Source organism: Carassius carassius, chromosome 3 (genome assembly GCF_963082965.1).
Source record: "Carassius carassius chromosome 3, fCarCar2.1, whole genome shotgun sequence".
In the NCBI taxonomy this organism is placed as follows: Eukaryota; Metazoa; Chordata; class Actinopteri; order Cypriniformes; family Cyprinidae; genus Carassius; species Carassius carassius.
Genome location: NC_081757.1, coordinates 26751037 through 26776620, shown reverse-complemented (window position 1 = coordinate 26776620; position 25584 = coordinate 26751037). Strand labels below are relative to the sequence as shown.

General features: G+C 37.0%; 4 protein-coding genes and 1 pseudogene across 7 annotated transcripts; 3 read left to right on the top strand and 2 right to left on the bottom strand.

The window, feature by feature from the left end:
- The first annotated feature begins 158 nt into the window (after window positions 1-158).
- hypk (huntingtin interacting protein K) lies at window positions 159-1529 on the top strand. The gene is made up of 4 exons (XM_059534954.1): window positions 159-353; window positions 718-773; window positions 868-919; window positions 1040-1529. The coding sequence occupies exons 1-4, from the start codon at window positions 192-194 to the stop codon at window positions 1133-1135; spliced, it is 366 nt and encodes a 121-aa protein (XP_059390937.1). The 5' UTR covers window positions 159-191; the 3' UTR covers window positions 1136-1529.
- mfap1 (microfibril associated protein 1) lies at window positions 1336-6608 on the bottom strand. The gene is made up of 8 exons (XM_059534926.1): window positions 6467-6608; window positions 5764-5980; window positions 5537-5669; window positions 5256-5443; window positions 4014-4283; window positions 3766-3925; window positions 3598-3687; window positions 1336-1776 (listed from the first exon to the last, which is right to left on the bottom strand). Exons 1-8 carry the CDS (start codon window positions 6546-6548, stop codon window positions 1597-1599), a joined length of 1320 nt encoding a protein of 439 aa, XP_059390909.1. The 5' UTR covers window positions 6549-6608; the 3' UTR covers window positions 1336-1596.
- Window positions 6609-7154: 546 nt separating this feature from the next.
- On the bottom strand, window positions 7155-8610 carry LOC132113020 (guanosine-3',5'-bis(diphosphate) 3'-pyrophosphohydrolase MESH1-like; annotated as a pseudogene).
- vps33b (VPS33B late endosome and lysosome associated) lies at window positions 8460-15033 on the top strand. 2 transcript variants are annotated; one of them, XM_059523065.1, is made up of 24 exons: window positions 8460-8599; window positions 8865-8993; window positions 9096-9176; window positions 9299-9360; window positions 9442-9491; window positions 9574-9641; window positions 9726-9771; window positions 9860-9954; window positions 10731-10835; window positions 10922-11012; window positions 11127-11204; window positions 11318-11391; window positions 11478-11564; window positions 11644-11734; window positions 12514-12588; window positions 12684-12748; window positions 12839-12893; window positions 13459-13505; window positions 13637-13769; window positions 13882-13955; window positions 14045-14146; window positions 14240-14315; window positions 14489-14611; window positions 14712-15033. In XM_059523065.1, the coding sequence occupies exons 2-24, from the start codon at window positions 8898-8900 to the stop codon at window positions 14789-14791; spliced, it is 1854 nt and encodes a 617-aa protein (XP_059379048.1). In that variant the 5' UTR covers window positions 8460-8599; window positions 8865-8897; the 3' UTR covers window positions 14792-15033. The 2 variants fall into 2 exon arrangements, with proteins under 2 accessions (XP_059379048.1, XP_059379055.1); XM_059523072.1 differs by lacking the exon at window positions 8460-8599 and adding an exon at window positions 8630-8789.
- Window positions 15034-16630: 1597 nt separating this feature from the next.
- LOC132114737 (protein regulator of cytokinesis 1-like) lies at window positions 16631-23443 on the top strand. Of its 3 annotated transcripts, XM_059523033.1 has the most exons (15): window positions 16631-16766; window positions 17192-17324; window positions 17408-17530; window positions 17938-18171; window positions 18254-18424; window positions 18499-18648; window positions 18748-18895; window positions 18974-19110; window positions 19177-19272; window positions 19849-19995; window positions 20193-20303; window positions 20594-20701; window positions 20823-20999; window positions 22175-22206; window positions 22919-23443. In XM_059523033.1, the coding sequence occupies exons 1-13, from the start codon at window positions 16756-16758 to the stop codon at window positions 20997-20999; spliced, it is 1746 nt and encodes a 581-aa protein (XP_059379016.1). In that variant the 5' UTR covers window positions 16631-16755; the 3' UTR covers window positions 22175-22206; window positions 22919-23443. The 3 variants fall into 3 exon arrangements, with proteins under 3 accessions (XP_059379016.1, XP_059379025.1, XP_059379035.1); XM_059523042.1 differs by lacking the exon at window positions 22175-22206; XM_059523052.1 differs by lacking the exons at window positions 22175-22206; window positions 22919-23443 and adding an exon at window positions 21444-21474.
- Window positions 23444-25584: the final 2141 nt, after the last annotated feature.

The window sequence follows — 25584 nt, the reverse complement described above, 5'->3', positions numbered from 1 at the left end:
ATGCATCATATTGCGCATGCTTTGTATCTAAATATGTCATAGCTTAAAAGTCAATTTTATATTTTGTTATAACTATTATTGTTAAGTTTAGTTTAATTTCAGTTTTGTTAACACGTGACCTCTAAGGTGTGTTGCATGAATCTCTGTCCGGGTGTTTCCATCCCTGTCCTGCGTTCCGTGAAGAAGCGATCATGGCGGCTGAGGGAGATGTGGATCTGGACCTGGAGGCTGAGGAGAACTGCACGGGGAAACCAACAGAGAAGCCCCGGAAACATGATAGTGGAGCTGCTGATTTGGAAAGGGTTACCGACTATGCGGAGGAAAAGGAAATTTCTAGCTCGAATCTGGAAACGGTGAGTTAATCCGTGTGTCAGAAGCGAGTGAAGCTAACGTTAGTCAGGCTAACGCGGAGTAACCATGTGCGGCAGTGGACAGGAGATTTCTGTGTTAATACTCAAACAGAATCACGATATTACAACACTATCATAACGTTTTAATAGTGTGATGTTTAAGCAGTGGACTGATAAGCCTTATTGGTTAGCAAAGTAAGCACCAAAGAGAAAAGTGAGATGTTTAAGCTCTCAAATGTTCATTCCGTCTCCACCAAACCTTTACAGGAGATGCTGAAGCCCGGCAACTTGAATGCTATAATTTCAGAGCACATTTATCTACGAATGCTGCTGTTTGAATTTTCATCTGTCTTGTGTGTCTTTTAAGGCCATGTCCGTGATTGGAGACCGAAGATCCAGAGAACAAAAAGCAAAACAGGAAAGGTGAGAAATATAGTTGTTTGATTACAATCATCAGCTATATCCGTCTGTGGTTAATAAATTATCACTACAATACTCATCTCGGTCACTTCCACAGAGAAAAAGAACTAGCCAAAGTAACAATAAAGAAGGAAGATGTGGAGCTCATTGTAAGTATGCTTTCAGTATTTTCATTCTCATGCTAGATTAATGAGCGTGTATAATTTAGATGAATAAACATTTATATTTTGACATGGAGCTCAATGATTATGCTGACATCTTCCTGACAGATGGGCGAGATGGAGATTTCGCGAGCAGTGGCCGAGCGCAGTCTGAGAGAGCACATGGGCAATGTGGTGGAGGCACTGGTTGCACTGACCAACTGAGTGGACTCGACTGCTTTGAGATGATATGGACACATGGGACTGCCTTTTTCCTGCTTGTGATGACCCTTTCCTTTTCTCACTGTACTTATGCTGTAATAAAGGAACCTTTTTTAAACCGTCTTTACCAGTACAACTGACCTCTTTGCATTTATTAGAAGCACCGACCCACATTTTAGTAATGCATTCCAGATGAACGAAGTGATCAGTGTCATAATTTATTACCACAAAACAAAGTCAATTGTCTTCCCATTAGAAACAGTGGAACTAGCCTTGGGATACTGTATACACAATGACATCTTGTGTAGATGTATACATTTCAAATGCAATAAAGATTTAATGTCGTTGTTATGAGATTTCTTTAACACTAGCAAAAGCACTAGTAAAACAAAGGCGATAGAGGGAAAAAGAGGTTTAAAAGTGTCCTTGTTTGAGCTGAATTTGCTCTTCTACCATAAATAGGATTATGTCTTCCTCTTGTGCACTGTTGGCCGATCGAACACGTCCCTCACGCCGCCAGCCTTCTGCTTGAAGAACTTGCTGTTCTGAGCGCTCTCCTGAGCCCAGGCAGAATCAAATGAAGTGGTGTCCTGATCCACCAGATGAGTGTATTTTGTACGTCCGGAACGTCCAAAGTTTTTGACCTACAAATCACATTGAATAATTAGTGGGTGGACATCCAACACATGGATGATAGACTACTGCAGTTCTGTAGGTGACGGTTTTAATCTGCTAGAACGGGTTCTCAACTCCACTTTCCTCTGAATCATGACCATGAATGAAGAATTTTTTCCCCCCAAATATTTAAACATTTGCCACTATTTTCTTAAACAAGTTCTTTATTTAATGGCCTTGGAAAAAGAAAATAACGCAATGAAAATTCTGCTTCCATCTAATCAACAACCCATTTATTGAACCATACACCCAGGGTGCGATTTGTGAAAAAAACGGGTGGGGTGGGGGTGTTTTGAAACATTTTAATTCATAAAAATAAACCATGAGAACATGAACTATATGACGTCATGCGTTAATTAGCATATTTATGACGTAAGTGCGTCGTATTGTATTGCCTCCCTATGCTCATATACTGCAATTTAGCCATTTAATTTAATTCTCAATAAAACTGTTTTTATTACTATATTTTAATGTTTCTGTTGTCAGACAATGGAATGAATATTACAATGACTGAAACGCGGTCCATTAAGGCTACACAACCAGCTCTCAAACTTTAATGAAATCAAATACACATACGATAAAGTCAGTGGTTGTGCTGTGACTGATGTCGGCTATACATGCTTGTAAAAGAGAGTTAGAAGCAACAGAATATCTTCAGAATATGTTCCTCTCACCGTTCGCTGAACACAGCAGATGCAGAGAGAGAGGCTCGCGCTCGTACGGCAGAACCAGAGAGTCTCAGAGACTAAATAATGATTAGTCCCCACCGGGGATAAAAATGATTAAGCAGAGGCATGGATACATTGACCAGAAACGGGGAAATCCCACGCACCCCCCCCGGCAAATCGCACCCTGCATACACCCCTCTTACATTATTATTTTTTTTGACAATCCATTACATGCAGAAGTACATCATAAGACAGAAGCAAAGATCTGTGGCAAAGTCTGTTTCATTGCGACTTTGAGCAATGAATTGAGTGTATAACATTGTAAGCTTTGAAAAACAAACCCAACAACAACAACAACCTAAATAAAAATCAACTATGCAGCTCATTAGGGGTGGGCGAAGTACCAGAGGACACAAGTGAAAAATCTCATTTCACTAGATGCACGCTCGTGCAGGGGTATTGAATATTTTTGCCGCTGTATAGGCCTTGAACAATTAAATACACACACACTCGTATGTGTCTAAATACCCATCTTTGCAAGTGAAAGGAAACAGCGGAGAAAGAAATCATGTGTAACAGTATATTGGATCCAGGCAGCTCTTAGTGACAACAGTCTAGCATTCCTGCTGCCTGTCATTCATGTTAAGCAAACAACAAAAGAGAAAATCTCTCATTGCTCTTGAATAAATCATTTTTATAACTTTAATAGGAAATAATAACACTGTGAAGAATATGCAGCTTTCATACATTTGCATACTTTATACAACGTATGTAGTATTTTGTATTCTTCTGTAGTTTGTTTTGTTTGTCCTATTGTAGTTGTTTTTTGTTTGTTTTTTTTAAATCACTGACTACTTGCTTGTTTTTCTATTTTTTCTTCTACTTTAAAATTTAGACTAGTATGAAAATTCTGTCATTTCTACAATATAAAAATTTTGATATTATAAAGACCTTATTTAAAGCAAAAATAACTATATCATGATATATATATATTGCTACCGTGGATTAAATTACTCATATCGTGATATAAGATTTTAATCATATTGCCCACCCCTACGACTCGGTTACAAAATGACATTAATGTCAAAACCAATAAGATGAATTCAAAGAGATGGCACTGACCTGCATGACTTTGGGTAAGATTGTTTTGTTGAAATGGTCCTCAAGAGTTGGAGCACTGAAGTCTCTCCTGAAGACATCTTGCTCTTCATCCTGCAAAAAAAGAAAAAACTTCTATTTCACATCAAGAACAGAATGAGATCAGGTAATGATGATCGGCTCATTACTCACCATGAAGAAGGCTCCTCTGTGATAGTACTTCTGCAGAAACTTGTATTTGCCCTTTGTTGCTTTGTTGGTGACGACTTTTCCATTTGTCCGCAGTTCTGCTCTACGCTCTTCCTCGGTAAGATTGCGAAACCTCTCGATTTCGGCTTTCTCTTTCTCTATTCTGTCGTTTAAGAAAAAGTCATGTGAGATTATCGTTTGTGTTACTGATGTGAAACGAAACGTTTTTTGCAATTATGATGAGTACTCACGCTTCTCGTTCTTCTCTGTCCCTCTTAATACGCTTCAGTTCCCTCACTTTCCAGGCCTCGTACTCCTCCTCCTCGTTTTCTCCGTCGGTGTCCAGAGCATCAAGAGCAGCCAGAGTACGTTTGTTCTCCTCGTACTCTTTCTTGGCTTCCTCCTCTACAATCTTCAGTGTGTAGCGCCGCCTCTCTTCAACCTGTTTTTTGGCCTCGATTTCCAGCTCTTTCTGTTTCTGCTCCTCTGCTTCTCGTTCTGCAACCGTCACTCTGTCCTTCCTGGGAGAAGTCACAGTGATGAGGAATTAGATCAATTGCACAGTGTTATTTTAGTATAAATACATTTCTTACAATTTCAGTTCTCATTTTAATATTTAGCGCCAAACTGTTGCTGGTAGCCATTCCCACGTGAAAAAATACCATACTATAGTGTTTTTGAACTGTACTATAGTAAAATACTTGCATTAATTTGTAACATAACTGTAGTAAAAAAAAAATAAAAAAAAAAAACACTTTCCCAATACTGTACTTTTCTACAACTATAGGGTATATTACACTACAGTTTACCATAGTAAAAACGAAGTACTGTATTTTCCGGACTATAAGTCGCACTTTTTTTCATAGTTTGGCTGGTCCTGCGACTTATAGTCAGGTGCGACTTATTTATCAAAATTAATTTGACATGAACCAAGAGAAATGAACCAAGAGAAATGAACCAATAGAAAACATGACTGTCTACAGCCGCGAGAGGGCGCTCTATGCTGCTCAGTGCTCCTGTAGCCTACACTGAAGACATAGAGCGCCCTCTCGCGGCTGGAGACGGTAATGTTTTCTCTTGGTTCTAAAAAAATGCGACATAGTCCAGTGCGATGTATATGTTTTTTTCCCCCATCATGGCGTATTTTTGGACTGATGCGACTTATACTTATAGTCCGAAAAATACGGTATACTACAGTTTTTTTTTACAGTTTATCAGTTCACTATACAGTATGCTGTAACAGTGTTGTGAATACTACAATTTATACAGTATAACACACTTTATGACTTCCATAATATAGGGGGAAAAAAATACAATGGAAGTCAGTAGCTAGCTACCAGCAACTGCTTTTTCAACCATCATCATTCTTCAAAATATTATCTTTTCTTTTTAGCAGAAGAAGAAAATAATTCATACAGAATTGGAACAAAGGAACAAAATTCTTTCCTGGATGTACTGTCGCTTTAAGATTCATTTATGTTTAAGAAACTCACTTGCGGATAAACACGGGTTTTAACCGAGGCTCCGCTTCATCCTCGCTGTCGGTGTATTCCTCGTACTCTGACTCGGACTCCGAGTCCTCACCAGACTTCCCCTCCTCCTCCACCTCCAAGACCTCCATTTCCTCGTTCTTCCTCTCTTGTGCACGCTGACGCATCATTGCCCTCCTCCTCTCAATTTCCTATACAGAAGACGTAAAGCCACTTATGTGTGAACTCATTCAATACATATCCAAGTCTTTGCTTTTCCTAAATGTTTTGTTGAAGTGACCCACTTCATCATCGACTTCCTCCTCCTCCTCATCTTCGCTGCTCTCCTCTCGCTCGGGGTGCCACGTCCCTTCATCCGAGTCCTCACTGCTTTGAGCGATCAGCTCTGGCTCTGCTATCTGCCTGTGTCTCGCGAGCCTGGGAAAGACACAACAGCGCATTTGACATTAACACCATTGTACAGCAGTGATATATTTGTAAGAACTGTATTGCACAGATGGTTAGGCTTTACCTTTCTTCAACATCTTCGGTTACTCGATTCTGGAGACGTCGAAGACGAGGGTCAGATTTTTCCTCCACTTCAATCTCCATCTCTGGCTCGGCCTCTTTACCCTTCTTAACAAACTGGAAGTCCTCGTCTTCTTCATCGGAGGACTCCATCGGGGCATAGTCTGGACGCTTACCCGACACATATCGCTTCACCTTCACCTTCTCCATGGAGATCTCACCTGAAATCCAATAAAAACAAAAGTGTTAGAAGATGTTTTACTATAGCAAGCAGTTGCTACAATTTATAGATTTTAAAATACATTTTCTAAAACTATTAATTAATATTCACTCCTCTTGTTTAAGTGAATATATTTTCCCCAAGCACTGTTAGAAGCTTTCAGGATGTTGTTTTAACTTTTTTTCCCCGTCGTTTAATAACTATTTTGGTGATTTATTATTGAAAAAATTAAACCAAGTCTTGTAGTCATACAGTTTTCCTTAAGAAAAAAATAAGTATAACTTAAATATTAATAATTTAAAAAAATCATTTTTTTTCTACGGTAACTATGTGAAAACTACATATGTATGTATCAGTTTAACTACAGGGGATTTGTTTTAAGACCAAGAATGTCATGTTTTTATTACTGCACACTCGCACGAATCATGATGTCAACACATGCTAACAGTCGAAGCTAAATGTTTCTCAAACAAACACGTTAAGTCACCTTTTTCATTGCGGATCGGCACGGCTCCTGCCGTCGACTGAATCGGCGGCTGCTTGGAATTTAATGCGTTTGATCCCGACATCTTGGAGAATTCACGCGGGTCCCTTTACACTAGAAAATAACACAATCGTAAAATCCTGTTTACGGTCCTTTATTCACTAACATGGACGTCTCAGAAACTGTTCGCCAATAGGAAACCGCACGAAAACTCGTCCCCGGAAACACTGACCTGTTAAGAAGTTCCTACCTTTTATTGCGCTTTTATAATTCAACGGATAATGTTTGGCCTGTCCTTCCCTTTTGGTGATAAGTAGTCAGCGGAATAGCAGTAATCAGGTAAAAGAGCCGTATATTCTAAATCATTACTATTATTATAAAAACAACATGTTTACACTCTTCCTAAAAATCATAAATTAATATTAATGTTTCCATTCTCACTCAAATTAAAATAATTAGTATCTCATTCAAGCAGTGTTTGCTCTCAGGATCATAATTTTACTTTATTTTGTCATTTAATAGCTGTGGTTTATTCCACACAGTTACAGTACCAAGATTCATAATCTCACACAGTTTTACTGACCAAACTAAACTATAGTTACTACACGATACATCTGGGTATTAAGCATTATCTTTTATACTTTATTATTCATATTGATCCATTTAAGAATATTATTACAGAACAACAACATTTGTCCCATTTAACAAAACTTTTATTTCATTTCATATCAGTGCAAGTATTATACACTTACATTCATATTATTAAAAATAATAATATATATATAATTTAAAAAATCTTAATACCAAAGCGGACTCAGAAATGTAAATTCAGTCGTCATTAACCAACCCTGATGTTCTGTAAGACTTTATTGATGTTCAGGAAATCTTCATCAGCATCTCTTGTGCTCCAAAGAAGAAAGAAAGTCAAAACATGTTTGGGACGACTACAGGGAGGACTGGACTGTCTCTGTAGTGTAAAGAACATCCCATGATGATCAGTTACAAAAAAAGCACCATAATTTCGACCAGTGGTTGTGACATCATCATGACTCCCCTCCTCTCTCCAAAAAGAGCTGCTGCAGTTTCTGCTCGAGAGGAGCCCTTTTACCACCCGAGACGCCCACATAGAGTATTTTTGAACCCTCTCCGCTGTCCAACCTGTCAACACAGATGCAACACAGTATAATTACAGACCGGTTAATGTTTTAATCCCCGGAGCAGCAGTTATGATGTCTCACCTGTGGGAGTGCATTCAGGTCCCGCAGATTATACACCCTGTCCTCTAGTGTGACCAGCTTGGCCTGAGGGCTGCGGTGTGGTGCATGCTCCAGCTGTTCTCTCTCCTCTTTTGGTAACGACCCGTCATCTGTAACCTCCGGGACGATTCTCACCACTGTCGATCCAAACACAGACTCCAGCTCACAAGCAGCTGTGTTTTCTGGAGTCTGCAGGATTATATACGCTTCGTCTTTGTAGAGAAGTGTTTTGGTACATTACCTCTGGAGTGACTGATGTATGATGTGGCATCAGGATCTTCATGCGCTGATTGATGTTTCTCTGCAGCAAAGTGGAGGAACAGCTCATATACTTTAGTAGAATAAGATAATGCTTTTATAATAGTTCGGTCTGATTTGTTAATATAAAACACACAGCATGCAACTCAATCATATATTACAAATGAGGGTAATGTTACATTATATATATATATATGTGTGTGTGTGTGTGTGTTTTTGTATATATATATGTGTGTGTGTGTGTGTGTGTGTGTGTGTATGTATGTGTGTGTGTGTTTTTGTGTTTTTGTATGTCTGTTTTCTGTGTCCGCAAGTCTAAGATGTCCGTAGTGAAACAAGCGTAGCGACATTTGTTCTTTTGATTTCGATCTTTTCAATGAATCAGTTTACGGTTTGAAATGAAATGAATAACAGAAATGGTAGCAGTACACAAATGTTAACATGGTATTATACTTTTTATGTGCCTACGTTTCAGAATCTTTAATGCCACGTTGGCACCAAAAACTGCGGAAAACGCAAAAGAATCACTGAATTGGTTTTGCTGTTCAAAAGAACCGATTTGCGGAAATGAATCGGACTGTCAGACAGATAGCGAAACCACTTCCGGAAAGAGGTGGACGAGGTATGAGACATATTCACTGCTTTTAGAGTTTACATTCAGATTAAATGAATTCCCATAAGTATATTTGTGTTATTTTTGTAGCTAACTTGGAAGTTTCGATATGCTGATAAACTGTGAAAATGAAAGACTGCTGAAGGAAAACCAGCTTCAATGACTAGAACCAAATTCAGACAGAATCTGCAGTAATCGAGTGATACTTGTCATTATGCACATGCATCTTCCACAGATCTGAGTGACAGTTATGTTATAGAGAAATGTTTTACAGGTACATCCATCTTTAGTGGTGGGATCTCTCTAAATGGCTCACACAGAGAGGGGAGATGCTCCTGGGCTGCCTGATTTCTCTCTGCTCAAAAGACTGGCCAGAGACCAGCTCATCTTCCTGCTGGAGCAGGTGACACGACCATCCACTGCTTCTTTCAATTCCTCTGTTTTTTCAGAAAACTACTTTGCATTTTGAATGTGTATTGCAAGTGTCAACATGTATGTTTTGCAGTTGCCAGGGAAGAAGGATTTATTTATTGATGCAGATTTGATGAGCCCTCTTGATCGAATAGCAAATGTCACAATCCTGAAGGTATGATATCATGTAATATATTTGAGGAGGAGTCTTTCTAAATGACTAGCATTTTATATCTTCTTGATATATTAATATACCATTATGTATTCACACTCTAACGAGTCTGATTTCACCTTTAGCAACATGAAGTCGACAAACTGTACAAAGTTGAGCTCAAGCCAATTGCCAGCAGTTCAGACCAGTAAGTAAACTAGGACCTTTTTATCAATTAAAAACTAATTCCTCTGTAAAATGTAGGCTACATATTTGATATTTTTCGCAGGCTGTGCTTCCTGATACGTCCCAGAATACAAACTGTGAAGTGGATTTCAGGTTGGCATGGTTTGCTGTTATATAACGATTAATAATCTAGGAGGAAGTACAGTTTAATAGTTTGTCTTAACAATGCTTGCAGATTTGGTTAATTCAGACAAAGTGGCTGGAAGATTCAGAAGATATAAGATCATATTTACCCCCCAAAAGGTAACTAGTTGTCTGGAAATTCCTTTAAAATATGCAGCATTTTTATTTTGTTGTGTGATTTTGATGTTATGGCATTCTTTACAGTTTTATGCATGCGAGACGGTTTTGGAAGAGCAGGGAGTCTATGGAGGTAGGTTAAGTGTGTTAATGTTTCAATCTTTGGTCCTGGGCCTCCTAATGCAGACATTAACTTATTAACTATGACGTTTTGTTCTTAGATGTTACAATCGATGAGTGGAATTTCTACATTCTTCCTCTGGATGATGACATCCTGAGTTTAGAGCTGCCTGAATTCTTCAGAGACAACTTTCTGGTAATGCTGATTTGGATGCTACAGTTTTTCAGGGCCGAAAAAAGTTTTTAATTTGGCATTTGTTATTAGTTTTAGTAAGATTTGTAATATGTTTTCTTGTTGTGGAGAATGAATGCAAGATTAATATTCAGAAATCATCTAATATGTGACCCTGGACCACAGAACCAGTCTTAAGTGTAAATTTTTTGAAACTGAGATTTATACATGATCTAAAAACCGAATGAATCAGTTTTCCATTGATGTATGATTTGTTAGGATATGACAATATTTGCCCAAGATACAACTATCTGAAAATCTGGAATCTGAGGGTGCACAAAAATCTAAATGCTGAGAAAATCACCTTTAAAGTTGTCCAAATGAAGTACTTAGCAATGCATATTACTAATCAAAAGTTAGGTTTTGATATATTTACGGTAGGAAATTTACAAAATATCTTCATGGAACTTGATCTTTACTTAATATCCTAATGATTTCTGGCATAAAATAAAAATCTATAATTTTGACCCATACAATGTATTGTTGGCTATTACTACAAATATACCTGTGCTACTTAAGGTTTTGTGCTCCAGGGTCACATATTGTGAACATTGCTGCTTGATATTTGAAAGAATAACATTTATTTTATGAAGAAATCTATTTTTAAGTGTAGATTATTTCATTAAAAATATTAACTTCTTAAAATAAATCACACTGGCCTGGAACTTTTGAATAGTAGTGTAATTCTTTTTTTTTTCACGTGGGTTTGACATCGGAGTAATTGTTCTATGATTCATCAGGAGGGAGACCAGCGCTGGGTGACCACTGCAGGAAGTGCACTACATCTTTTACAGTCTGTCTATGGTTCTTTCTCCAAAGTGTATGGGATCGGTAGATGTGCCAAGGTGAGGATTTATGACAAAACCCTTCCCATCATAGATTTACACAATCAAGGCAGTCTTTCACTGCATTTGTTTGTGTGTATATGTAGATGGTGTATGAATCCTGGAGGGAGCTAATGGAGGAGGGGGAACAGAGAACAAGACAACCTGAATTTGCAAAAGTATTTCTTATTGACCGAGGTCAGTTATTTAAAAAAAATTACAGTTACATTTAGATGTACTCTTACAGCTTTTGGCAAACTGTCCTTTTCTGTTGTAATAAGAGCTTGAATAACTTGTATTTTATTATTTTAGATGTGGACTTTGTTACTCCACTCTGCTCTCAAGTTGTTTACGAGGGATTGGTAGATGATATTTTCAAAATAAAATGTGGTAAGCAGTTTTATATTACAGGCTCTTTGTCTTGATTATTTAAAGCATGTCTGTTTAATGGGTTAATTCTATTCAAGTTTATCCCTTTTATGTCATTTTGAATTTGTTTCTAGGCAGTGTGGAGTTTGGACCTGATGTCACTTCCTCTGACAAGAGCATCAAAGTGATGCTTAACTCTCAAGATAAAGTAAGAGCTACATTGACGTTATTACATCGACAGTGGTTAGTAACTACTATTTTAAAACTGACCCTGCTGCTTGTTTAATTCATCAGGTGTTCAATGAAATAAGGAACGAGCATTTCTCCAATGTGTTTGGCTTTTTAAGTCAGAAGGCCAAAAATCTTCAAACAGCTTATGATGTAAGTGCTTGCTACATTAGGATACATTTGAACATGTTCTCAGTGTGACAGTTATTAAAAATATGTGAATTGGTAACAGAAACGGCGTGGGATGGACATCCAGCAGATGAAGGCATTTGTTGCAGATGAACTGAAAGGACTGAAACAGGAACATCGTCTTCTCAGTCTTCGTAAGTAGTGTACACACGCAGTCACACACACACATGTTTGTTTTTGTGAAAAGTGGGGACATCCCATAGGCGTAATGGTTTTTATACTGTACAAACTGTATATTCTATGGCCCTACACCAACCCTAGACCTAACCCTAACCCTCACAGGAAACTTTGTGCATTTTTACTTTCTCAAACAAAACTCATTCTGTATGATTTATAAGCGTTTTGAAAAATGGGGACATGGGTTATGTCCTCATAAGTCACCCTCTCCTTGTAATACCTGTGTCATACCTATGTCATTATACAGAGTTGTGTCCTGATATGTCACAAAAACACGCTCCCACACACACACTATGGTTTGAAAGTTTGTGGTCAGCGAGGACACATTAAATTAATCAAAAGTGCCAGTGATAGTGTATATTGTTATAAAAGACTTCCATTTGAAAAAATGCTGCTCCTTTGTACTTTCAATTCATCAAAAATCCTGACAAAAATGGTTTCCACAAATTTTATTTTTATTTTTAGAGCATATTTTTTTATTTCTGAAGGATCAAGTGACACCGAAGATCGGAATAATAGCTGCTGAAAATTCAGTTTTGACATCACAGTAATAAATTATAAAATCTATAAAACGCAACACAGTTATTTTAAATAGTAACAATATTTTATAACATTACTGCTTTTTTTACTGTCTGTTTTGAATAAATATAGAATGTAGAATGTAAGAAATGTCTTTCAAATAATGAAAACTGTTTCTTAATAGTAAATAAAAGAACATGCTTTGTTCTTCCACTAGATATCGGTGCAAGTGAATCCATGATGAAGAAGAAAACCAAGCAAGATTTCCAGGACTTGTTGAAGACTGAACATTGTAAGATGTCTTGATAAGTATGAGTTCATGCAAATCTGAAATATGAATTCTGCAACAGGACACTGTAATCTCATCCACTCTCTCCCATATATTAGCATTACTTGAAGGCTTTGAAATCCGTGAATGTATCACCCACATTGAAGAACATATCAACAGACAGGTATGAACAAACAAACACTTTTATTGTTAGAAGTCGCTGGTATGATGATGCTACATTAATAATAATGCTTGAGGAAACTCTGTCCATCAGGTGTCAATGATTGACAGTCTTAGACTCCTTTGCCTGTTGTCCATCACAGAAAATGGTGAGTCTGATTCATTGTTGTATATAGATTCCATGTCTTAAAAGAACACTACACTATTTTTGAAAATGGGCTTATTTTCCAACTCCACTAGAGTTAAACAGTTGAGTTTTACCATTTTTGAATCCATTCAGCCGATCTTCGGATCTGGCGGTAGCACTTTTAGCTTAGTTTAGCATGGATCATTGAATCTGATTAGACTGTGATATCACTGTGCCTTCTGCACCCGTGGTACGGCACCAAAGTAACTTTTAATTGTCCGTCGGTCTTAGTACATGATATAATTACAGAAGAGTCAAGTTTTAAATAGGAAAAATATAGAAACTTTTTGGTCCTTTTTGAGTGAGATGCTAACGGTCTAATCAGATGCAATGATCTGTGCTAAGTTAAGTTAAAAGTGCTACCGCTAGACCTGAAGATCGGCTGAATGGATACGAAAACGGTAAAACACAACTGTTTAACTCTGGGGGAGTTGGAAAATGAGCCTGTTTTCAAAAATAGCGGAGTGTTCCTTTAAGCTGTTTATTTAACGAACATCTGTTCAATAATGCATTTAATTGTCCCACAGGTTTTTTGTCCAAGGACTATAAATCTCTTAAAGCTCAGTACCTTCAGGTATGTTTACATTTATGAACCTACTCATTTACCTGAAGCTTCCCACAGCATATTATTTTATAAGAATGCCTTTAAAATATATTTTTTTGAGATGATGTTCTCTACGATACTGTAAGTTGTCTCTTGTTCAGAGTTATGGTATAGAGCACCTGCTGACGTTTGCAAACCTGAGGCAGCTGGGTTTGCTGGAAGAACAGCAAGCAGGAGAAACACTGACAGTCATGGAGAGTAAAGTTGGGAAACTTGTCACTGATAAGACTGTAGGTGAGAATGTGGATAAGTGCAATCTCTCATTCACTCTCTCTCACTCATATTTATTACATTTACTACTATGCACACATACATGCACTGGGTAGTTTCTTATGTTTCTGTTCAGGGAAGCTGACGGATGCCTTTTCCTCACTGGCTAAGAAAAGCAATTTTCGAGCTCTGAGCAAAAGACTAGCTCTGGTTAGCTAACAGTTTTTTTCTTAAAGAAAATCAAATAAATACTGTTCATGATGATATTTACTTCATTATCATCTAATCAACACATACAGGTACCAAAGTCTGGTGAGGAATATGATCTTCGCGTTCCGCGAGACATGGCATATGTTTTCAGTGGTGCTTATATTCCTCTGAGCTGCAAACTGATCGAACAGGTTAGCTTTCAATGGAGGCTTTGCTTTGGCTGCTTTCTTGTTCTTGCTAAGCAACATTTGAAAGTGTTGGCTTCTGGCCTGTGCTGTCCGTAGGTTTTGGAGAGAGATGGTTGGACAGGTCTGGAGGAGGTTACACGCATGCTGAATGGACAGGAATTTGCTGTAACAGGTTTGAACAAAGAATTAGTTTGTATGAAGCTGTTTGTAAGCTGAGAAACATCATATGATGGTGCAGTATTTCAAAATATATTCTTAATTATTTAGAATTTGTAAAAAGCATTTATTATTATTTTTTGCTATAGAGCCTACACTTCCCCCTCTTTTGTCCTGTTTTTGTTTCAGGTGGCAGTAGTAGTTCAGATGCCAGGAACAAAACTGATGCTCAAAGGATTGTTCTGGTGATGTTTCTTGGTGGCTGCACCTTCTCAGAGATCTCTGCACTCCGGTTCCTTGGCAAGGAAAGAGGTAAAACAATCTAGAATGTATTTTGTGTTTTTATAAATACTTATGATGTAAAAAAAAAAAAAAGGAATATATGGTTCATATGAAATCATCTATTTGAAAGGTTGCAGATTCATAGTGGTCACTACAGCCATCACAAACAGTGCACGGCTTCTGGAAGCATTACTGGATAACAGTGCTTGAGTCTGAGAAAACTTTCCACAAGAGGACACTTAATGATCAGTTCCAGGAGAGGGCGAAAAGGACAGAATATGCCCTAATTATCCCGGGCATTAAAATCATCCCAAAACGAATGTACTTTTAGAGGGGATAGTAGATCTTAAAGGGATAGTTTAACCAAATAGGAAAATTCTGCCATTTTTTTTACCAAATCCTTATGTGTTTTCAAACCTGTATGACTTTCTTTATTTTGCAGAACATAAAAAAATACAACCAAACTGCTTAGGTGACCATTGACCTTTATTACATGGAGGGATAAAACACTGAAATGTTTCTCAAAATATTTTATTTTATTTTTCACAGAAGAAAGTAAGTCGTGCATGTCTGGAGTAAATTAGGACAGGATTGTAATTTTCAAGTGAACTATCTTGTTAATCATCTGCACTTTGTGAAAATGTTTTATACAGTTTGTTCAGAATTTTCCATGCATGTAATAAATGATTCAAGACTGATCAATAAAACAGTTATTGGTGTCAGGTGTGTCTTTTAGCCCCAGTCAATTGAGTGAAACAGTGAAATGGCCCGGTGGTCTACCTATGTGTTTATGTTCAAGTGGAAGTTAAACAGTTTATTTTTTGTAAATGTACAACAATTCTGCATACAATCCGCACACAAATATTTGACCCTGTACCACGAAACCATTCTCAAGTAGCACAGGTATATTTGTAACAATAACCAACAATACATTTTATGGGTTAAAATGATCGATTTTTCTTTTATGCCAAAAATTATTAGGATATTAAGTAAAGATCATGTTTCATAAAGATATTTTGTACATTTCCTGAGGAGAGCCAGAGCCCCGCCCCCCATCATGTACTCCTTCTACAGAGGCACCATCGAGAGCATCCTGACGAGCAGCATCACTGTGTGATATGGCGCCTGCAACACGTCCTGCCAAAAGACTCTGCAACGCATAGTGACAGCAGCTGAGAAGATCATTGGTGTCTCTCTCCCCTCCCTCCAGGACATTTATGGAACCCATCTCACCCGCAAAGCCCTCTGCATTGCAGGTGATCTCACCCACCTGTCACACAGCTTCTTCAGTCTGCTGCCATGCAGGCCAGGACCAGCAGACTGAAGGAAAGCTTTATTCATCAGGCTGTCAGGAAGTTGAACTCGCTCACGAACTATGACCCCCCCCCATATCCCACATTCCAGGTCCTTCCACACCCACCCACTAACATACGATGACATGCACCAGTCACTTTGTGCAGCACTGGGCTGCTTACTACCTCATTCACCATGGAACTGATGTCATTCTACCACCTCATCAGTCAGTTTAAATAAAATAACTGCTCTTGAGCCCTTTTTCACTTTAATCAGATTGAATAAGCTTTTTTTGCCGTAAAAATCTTTTTATCTGCACTGTTTTTTACACTCCCTTATTGTATAGTTGTATCTTATATTTTATATCTAGATTTTTAGGTTCTACTGTTAGTGTTATCTCTATGCACCGGGGGTCTGAGAGTAATGCAGTTTCGATTCTCTCTATGTATATACTGTACATGTGGAAGAATTGACAATAAAGCAGACTTGACTTGACTTGAAACATAAATGCAAATGAACAGAGAAATAAGATACAAGATAATAAATAAATGGTCAAATAGACCATTATTATTGCTGCACAGTTATCCATTTGTTGCTATTACATTATCACAGTGCATTATTCATGGAAAAAATAATGGAAAAAAATCAGGAGTGGTCGTTTAAAAATGCTTCTGAGGTCATGCTGGAACAATCCGTCTGTTTGACACATCCTCACGCATGTGCAGAACAGCTCCGAACAGCCAATCACAGGAGCAGCGCTGTTTTGACGCGTGTTTTGAATCAGACAGAAACGGTACACAATCGAAGTGCGAAGACTGTACAGTGAAATATTCCCTTCTAAAATACAAATAAACAGCGACGAGCCTTGTCTTGGGGCGAGGATGAGGAAGAGGTGAGTGTGTATGCTAGTGATATGATATAATATTTATCTACGAATGCGGAGACACAGATTTAAGCACGTGTGTCATTTGATCAAAATGTAGTTTGAGTTGTAATGTAAATTAGCTTGTTTTGAAGATGATAAGATTAGAATCGTATTTTAATCCACACACGCGATCATTGTCTGAGATTCGTGCTTGTATGTATGAATGGGTGGGTTGTAATGTCATCATTTTATACAGCGCTTTGTGATGAATGAATGAATGAATGTATATTATAAACCCCTGCATGTAACGTACAGTCAGTAGATAATGATGTAGTAGCTTCTGTTAATGTTATTAATGGACGTAATCACTGATGGATATCTCTGTAAGTACACATCTGTTAGAATAGATGTTTATCGACACTGTTTTCTATTCTTTCTCGCAATGATTTTAGTGAGTTGATTGCTGCAGAATCGGTGGCATGTCTGAATAAAGCTCTCTGCTACCTGAAGGACATCTGGGAGGAAATCGGCATCCCTGAGGATCAGCGATTAGAGAGGACAAATGTGGTTAAGAATCATGTCAAAGTGAGTGTTGAGTTGTACTTGAGCAACAGCTGATGAATCCTAAGAGTGTTTTCAGTGATAAACTAACACAACATGTTCTGTAGAGTCTTCTGGACATGATGATTGCTGAGGAAGAGAGTCTGCGGAAACGTCTGACGATCAGTATTGAGAAATGTCAAAATGAGTTGAGTAAATTGTGTTTGGAACTTCAGCTTCCCCCATTTCAGGTAAGTTTTTACTCTGGAGACAACCTTTAGACAACACCACAAAATGTTAAAGCAGCACGACAAACAACTTATTTTTCCTGAGCAGCAAAACAGCATAAGAATGATTTCTGAAGGATCTTGTGTCACTGACGACTGGAGTAATGGCTGCTGAAGATTCAGCTTTGTCATCACAGCAATAAATTACATTTCAAAATTTAAATAGAAAAAAAAAGTTATTTTAAATTATAATATTACTTCACAATATAACTTTTTTTACTGTATTGTTGATCAGATAGATGCAGCCTTGCTGAGCATTAATGAGTCCAAACTAGAAAATGGCTTCATAGCCGATACACTAAAAGCCACATAACTCAATTTTTGATTCTATTTTTTTTTTTTTTTGTGGTTCTGGTTCATAATCATTTTAGGAGGACAGAAGTAGCACTATGCTACAGCAGGAAAAAGACCTCCGTACACATCTTGAAGTGATGTTAAAGGAGAAAAATCAGAGAACGCAAGCGCTCAAAGTCTTAACTGAGCAGGATCAGGATCTCTGTGACCTGCTCTGCTTCCAGCCATTTTCTATCTCCGCTGATTCTGTTCCGTCCCTGGAACAGCTGGAGAACTTCCGTCAACACATATCCTCTCTCACTGCTGAGAAAGTATTACAATACGTCTTTCTTTTAAATACTACACTCTTATAAACAGTTTAATATTCAGTGTTTTATATATATTTATTTAAAGGAACATAGACGTAAGGAATTTGTCACGTTGAAGAAGCGAATAATACTTTGCATGGGCAATCTGGATCATTTGCCTGAGACCAGTTTTGAGAAGGATGTTGTTTGTGAAGATGAAGACAATTTTTGCTTGTCTAAAGAAAACCTTGATTCACTCAAAGTCCTCCTTTACCAGGTACAAAAAAAGTTGAATCTGACCTATTATAAAGATTATTAAGCAGTTATATAATACAGTATGTATCATTTCAGTTGGAGAGCAGAAAGGCAGAGAATGAACTTGTCTGTGGCTCTTATCGGGAGAAGATCCATGAGCTATGGGAAAGGTTGCAGACTCCACAGGAAGAGCGTGAAGCAATTTCTGAGCACATGGCCCTGTCAATGAAAAGAAATATGGAAGCTGTTAGTAACCTTTTGACAATTTGCCTCTATGAAAAAATAATTATGGCTTCCAAATGTCCAATCATTGTATTGAACAATTTTTATGTCTTCTACTGTCAGTTACAAGCTGAGGTCGAACGTCTTGAGGAACTGAAGCTTAAAAATATTCAGAATGTTACTGAGGCCATTCGGAACGAGATTGCGGTGTTCTGGAATAAGTGCTTTTATAGCACTGACCAACGGCAAGCTTTTGTGCCCTATTATGAGGGTGGGTTCTGAATTATTTACACTGCTGACTGTCTTTTGTGATGGAATTAAGACTTAAAGGTTTTTTTTCTTCTCTCAGATGATTTCAGTGAGGAACTCCTGAGTTTGCATGATGCTGAAATATTGCGGCTTAAACATTATTATGAGGATCATAAAGATCTTTTTGAATGTGTTCACAAATGGGAGGAAAGCTGGAGACTTTTCTTAGAGCTTGAAGTAAGTTCAACTGACTGAAAATATTCATCATGTTTTTGCATCACCTAACACTCTGTTTTGTGGTAGGAAAAGGCCAAAGATCCAACCAGATTTACCAACAGAGGAGGAAACCTTCTAAAGGAGGAGAAACAACGGGCTGATCTGGTCAAAGGTCTCCCCAAGGTAATTATGACACATGTATTGAGAGATACAGATGTGTACACTACCATACAAAAGTTTGGGGTGAGAGAGCTAAAAAAAAAAAAGAAAAAAAAAAATATATATGTATATTTGTTAATTTAGCAGGGATTCTTCAATTCAAAGATTCTTTACACTGTTTGAAAGATTTCTAATTTAAATAAAAGATGTTCTTTTGAACTTTTTTTTTTATTCATCAAAGAATCCTGAAAAAAGTAATGTGGCTTCTACAAAAATATTAAGTAGCACAACTGTTTTCAACATTGATTATAATAGAAAGGTTTCTTGAGTACTAAATCGGCATATTAGAATGATTTCTGAAGGATCACTGAACACAGAAATTACTGCTGAAAATTCAACTGTATTTATATTTAATATAGCTGTAATTTGTCATTGGAATGAAATATATTAAAATGAAAAACAGCTTTTTTTTTAGCCTGTATTTTTGATCAAATAACTGCAGTCTTGGTGACTTTATAAACTTTGCCAACCTCTAACTTTTGAACAGTAGTATATAACATTATAAGGTTAGCCATTAGTAATCGAGTCTCTCTCATTTAGCTTGAGAAGAAGCTGAAGGCTGAGATTGAACAGTGGGAACATAAACAGAACAGAGAGTTCCTGGTGAATGGTCAGAAGTTCATGATGTTTGTTACTGATCAACGGGAGACGTACCGGCTGGAGAAAGAGCGGGAAAAACAAGAGCGGGTATGTATTTCACTTTACTGTGCATAGGAATATACCTGTGCTCCAGAGATGTGAATTAAAATTCTGATTTTATACATTAACCCAAATTTGCTGAGTAGTTTGAATTTATGAATTATGCATTACTAGAAAATTACCAGTTCTGAAACCATGAAGATTTAATATTGATAGATTTGAATAATCCAATAACTGTTGTGCAGCAACTAAAGAAGAGCAAGCAGACAGAGGAGGACATGGTCTATGGTACTGTGATCCGGACACCGACTAAACGAAGAGTTCTGGGCAACACAACACCTTGTAAAGCTCGAAAGGCAAGTACAATAGGATTTTATTTCCTGATGAAGACCGCAGAATTCAAGTTAATGTGAAACCCTGTTCACAGCCCTTTTTACATGTAATGTGTCATATTTCTGAGTGTAAAAGAGCATTGCAATATAAAACATGCAAGGCAGGACTTGACTTTATCCACTGGAAATTGATTGGGCTGTGAGTGGGTGTTCTTGTTGGTTTTATTCTCATTAAACAGCTTTATGCACACATTTTTTTACATTTTAAATGAATGCATGGCTGTTTCAGTATGAACTCTTTGGCTTTTCCTCAGCTAAACGCTACCTCCAGTACTGGCACTTCTAATAGCACTATCCGATCTGTCTTTGGAGGTACTGTCTGTCATTCTCCTATAAAACGTCCTCCAATTTCAGCAAGCAAGGTCAGTGCACGGCTGTAACAACACCATTGTTCTCAAGCTTTTATTTAACTAATTTGTCCAATCCTTTACTGATGAACAAAGTTAATGTGTTACGTCTTTCCTTGCACGTCTTTTTTCAAAGCAGGGTAATGTGAAGACTCCAGGCCATGGCAATCCTCCTCATCAAGGTTTGCTAGAACGCAATAAGGAGAATATCTGTCATCTAACTGGTGGTGTGGCTGACATGACGAAGGAACCAGCTAGTCCACAGCGTAACTTCAACATTAACTGTGTCGCAGGCACCTATTCAGAATTATAGGTAAATTCATCTTCTCCATCAGTAACTAACAGTCTGATCAAAAAGTAATGAAATGTGTTTATGCGGTTTAAAGTAAAAAAAAAAAAAAAAAATAACACATTATTTTCCACATTATTCTCCTGTATGCCCCGCCTTTCTGAAACACGTCGTTTTTTACAAAGCTCATTGTTCAGAAAACGAGGTGTGCTCTGATTGGCCAGCTATTCAGTGCATTGTGATTGGATGAATGCCTCAAGCGTGTGACAGAAATGTTACGCGCCTTACTATACTGTCATGCCGTGTGTCAGAACACCGGGCGCTGCAAGACAAAAACAATAAAACCCATTACAAACAAGCCATTTGTTGCATCCAGTGGGGACAGATTATAATTACTTAAGATGTCTTTTTACGCAATGAGTTGCGTATTGCACTGCGTAAACAAACTGTCTGTGTTTGTGATTGGAGAAACGACAAACAGCAAGTGCTACTCTACACTGCTCAAAACTCGAGTTTGAATCATCAGTATTTGTTCAACAAAGGTACGCCTTCTTTCTTTGCATGAACATTTGGGCGGCGTTATGCAAATATTCCCACATTGTGACGTAGAGATGTGGGGGTGTGTTTAAACGAGGTGTTTTAGGAGTGCGTGGACGAGTCTAAACTTTCATTAAGAATATCTCTTTGGGTTTGAGACTTTAGCCCTTGCAATTTTAGGGATCTTATCTATTCTCTGACAGCTTGAAACACTCAATCAAGGAAAACATGAAATCACATCATATGACCCCTTTAAAGGAATAGCCTTAAAAAGCCAAAAATTAAAATTTTCTTCCAAGATGTAGATGACTTTGTTTCTTTATCAGAACAGATGTGGGAATTTTTTTTTTATTACATCACTTACACACCGATAGATCCTCTGCAGTTAATGGGTGCCGTCGGCACATTCCGATGGCACCCATTCACTGCAGAGGATCCATTGGAGAGCAAGCATGTGATATTACATTTTCTCCAAATCTGTTCCCACGAAGAAACAAACTCATCTGCATCTTGGATGGCCTAGGAGTGAATGTATTTTCAGCAAATTTACATTCTTAAGTTTACAGTGAACTATTCTGTTAAGTGTAGAAGTATATAAATGCCTTTTAAAAAAATGATGATACTTGCATAATGTTATGCTAATAAAAATCTTGTTTCTAAAGGAATTTGTCAAGCCTGAATTCATATAATCCAGGTTTGTTAGAGATTTATTTCCAAAAATCCTCAATTTTGCCTATTTAACTGTATGTTTAACACACCGCTTAAACACACTTTGATTTGCTAACAATGTTTTGATTGTTGCACTGTATAATAAAATTAACACTTTTATATATTTAACTAAACACTTTTATAAAGTATGTAGGGACAATGCAGTCATATGGTAATTATTGATAAATAACCCCTTATTAGTTGATCAAGACTGACAGGGTCCTGTATTACCCTAAAGGGGTTTATTTTGCAGTAATAATTGGCTGACTGTACATTGATAAACGAATACTGAACTTATCAAATTATATCTAATATAGTTACATTCTTTTAATTTGAACAGAACAGGGCAGTAATTCCATATGATATAAATTTATACAAACAAATATAGAGTTTTCATGGAACTCTGAAGGCATATGTGATGCATGTATAATATCTGATTAGTTGCGCTTTTATACATCCTCTTGGGCTCTCTTTGAACTGAACTGTTTTTCTTCCTAATTCACACATATACACCAAGACTATTTCTATTTATTTACAATTCAGTTATTAATGCCTAACTGCCATTATCTGCCACTCTGTCTTTCTTGTTTTTAGGCTGTAAATATATCCAGTATGTATTATGAATAACCTCATTTCATATCAGTGTTCAGATACATTTTTTCATGTCAAAATGTCTCTCTGTCATTTTCTTGTCACAGCGAGACCTCTCCAAGTCATCTAAATCAAAACACGTACCTGAAATCCTGAACTCAGCCATCATTCAGCTTTAACTCTACTGCATGCAACACTTTGTGCTACTATATTAGGACTGGGATCTTTAGATGATGGCTTATGGGTTCTTGTTCTTTATAGCTTTAGCTATGCATTTTATATGTAAATGAAGGTAATATAGTGTTGTGAAAAGGTTTTTTGCCTCCTTCCCATTTTTTTTTTTTTGCATATTTGTCACACTTAAAAGATTCAGATCATCAAAAAAAATTATATTACACAAAGATAATGCAAGTACATAAAAATAGCAGTTTTTAGATGATTATTTCATTTATTAATGGAAAAGAGCTGTCCAAACCTACCTAGCCCCACGTGAAAAGTTATTTGCCCCCTCCTATTAAATCATGAAATAACTGATTAACCACATTATTTTAGAAAGCTAAGTTAAATTTCACTAGTTACTTCCAGGCCTGATTACTTCCAGACCTGCTAAATCAAGAAATCATTTAAATAGAACCTGTGAACACAAAGTGAAGCATGCTTAAAGAGCAAAACATCATGCCTTGATCTAAAGAAATTCAAGAACAGATGAGAAACAACATCAGTCTGAAAAGGGTTCTAAAGCCAGTTTTGAGGCTTTGGGACTCCACCGAACCATGGTCAGAGCCATTATCCCCAAATGGAGAAAACTTGGAATGGCGGTGAACCTTCCCAGGAGTGGCTGGCCTACCAAAATTACTCCAAGAGCATAACAACGACTCATCCAGGAGGTCATAAAAAAGAACCCAGAAGAACAATTAAAGAACTGCAGGCCTCGCTTGTCTCAATTAAGGTCAGTGTTCATGATTCAACAATGAGAAAGAGACTGAAGAAAAATGGCATCCATGGGAGAATTCAAAGGCAAAAGCCACTGCTGACCAAAAATAACACAAAGGCTCATCTCACATTTGCCAAAAAATATCTTGATTATCCCCAAGACTTTTGGGCAAATATTCTGTGGACTGGTGAGACAAAAATTTAACTTTTTGGAAGATGTCCGCTGTAGCGCACTTGGGTTATACAGCAGGACAATGATCCAAACACACCAGCAAGTCCCACTCTGAATGGCTTAAGAAAAACAAAATGAAGGTTTTGGAGTGGCCAAGTCAAAGTCTGGATTTAAATCCGATTAAGATGCTGTGGCAGGACCTTAAACAGGCCTTTCATGCTCAGTATGTAGCTGAATTAAAAGAAAATTCTGCAAAGAAAAGTGGGACAAAATTCTTCCACAGCGATGTGAGACTCATTGCCAGTTATCAAAAACGCCTGATTGTAGTTGATACTGCAAAGGGTGGCACAAACAGTTATTACAGCTTTTTTCCCTTAATAAATCAAATCATTATTTCAGAACTGCATTTTGTATTTACTCTGGTTATCTTTGTGTAATATTAAAATTTGTTTGATGATCTGAATCTGTGACAAATACGAAAAAAAAAACACTGGAAGGGGGCTTAAACCTTTTTATGGGCCTGTATATATTTAAATGTCTCTTTGTGGGATTCTACATGTATGTTCACTTTAACACTAAGACAAGCACTGTTTTAAATGTACTTGTAACAAATTAATTTGTATTTTAATGTTACAACTACTCAGCTGTTCCTAACAAATTAAGACTTAAAATAAAGTTAAAATACTAAATTAAGACTTAGAATAAACTAGTTATTTCTCATTATTGGCAATATTGTCAGAATCACAATGTATAATGTTGCTTTTGTATGTTTTGCACAATGTAAAAATAAACACTTTATTGCATTCCTTGTTATATTGTACAACTCACTGCATTACAGTTCACCTTTGAACATTCTGTGAGTATTGAATTCTGTTTTATCCCAAACAAGTTTCTGTATCATTTTATATATATATATATATATACATATATATATATATTCCTTAGACATGTAAATTCACATCCAGCTGTTGCTCTTGTTTAGCGACTTAACAACAAGTGGATAACTTAAAAATGGATTAAAATTAACGATATAACATTTATTAATTATGGATCCACTGTAATAGAAAGCTTTAATCTGACTTCTGTATTCTACATATCTTTGTTTTTGAGCAGAGAACTGATCAGTTGGAAAAAATCATGGTTACTATCCAAAAAATATAAAAAAAATAAGATTAAAGATTTTGAGTTTTAAGTCTTAAACTACATCTAGATTTTAAGAACTTAAAAAAAAACATCAAACAGATATTATAATAGTTTTCTCTAAAAATATCATCACAAACATTACACACCCTCAGCTTTTAACTATTAAAACCCTTAAAAATGGTTTTCTGTAGTATGTTTGTAGTATGTTTGGGGACATATCCCATTAGGATTTGGCTGTTTTAACAAGCCACCAATAGAAGGCGACCAATTACCAGCAGAAACCCACAGGTTCCATTACAGTTTCCATTAAAATCAATACACGTCCATTTATAACCAGTGAACCCATTACAAATTATGAGATGGGAAGTCTGCATTTATAGAAGTAAAAAAGTTAAAAACCTCAGTAAATGAAACGTTTACCAAACTGCCATTTAAAACAAACAAACAACAACAACCAAAACACCCACTATTTGTTCGTTTCACAGATTTATTTCACTTATTAAATCTCATATAATATCGGATATA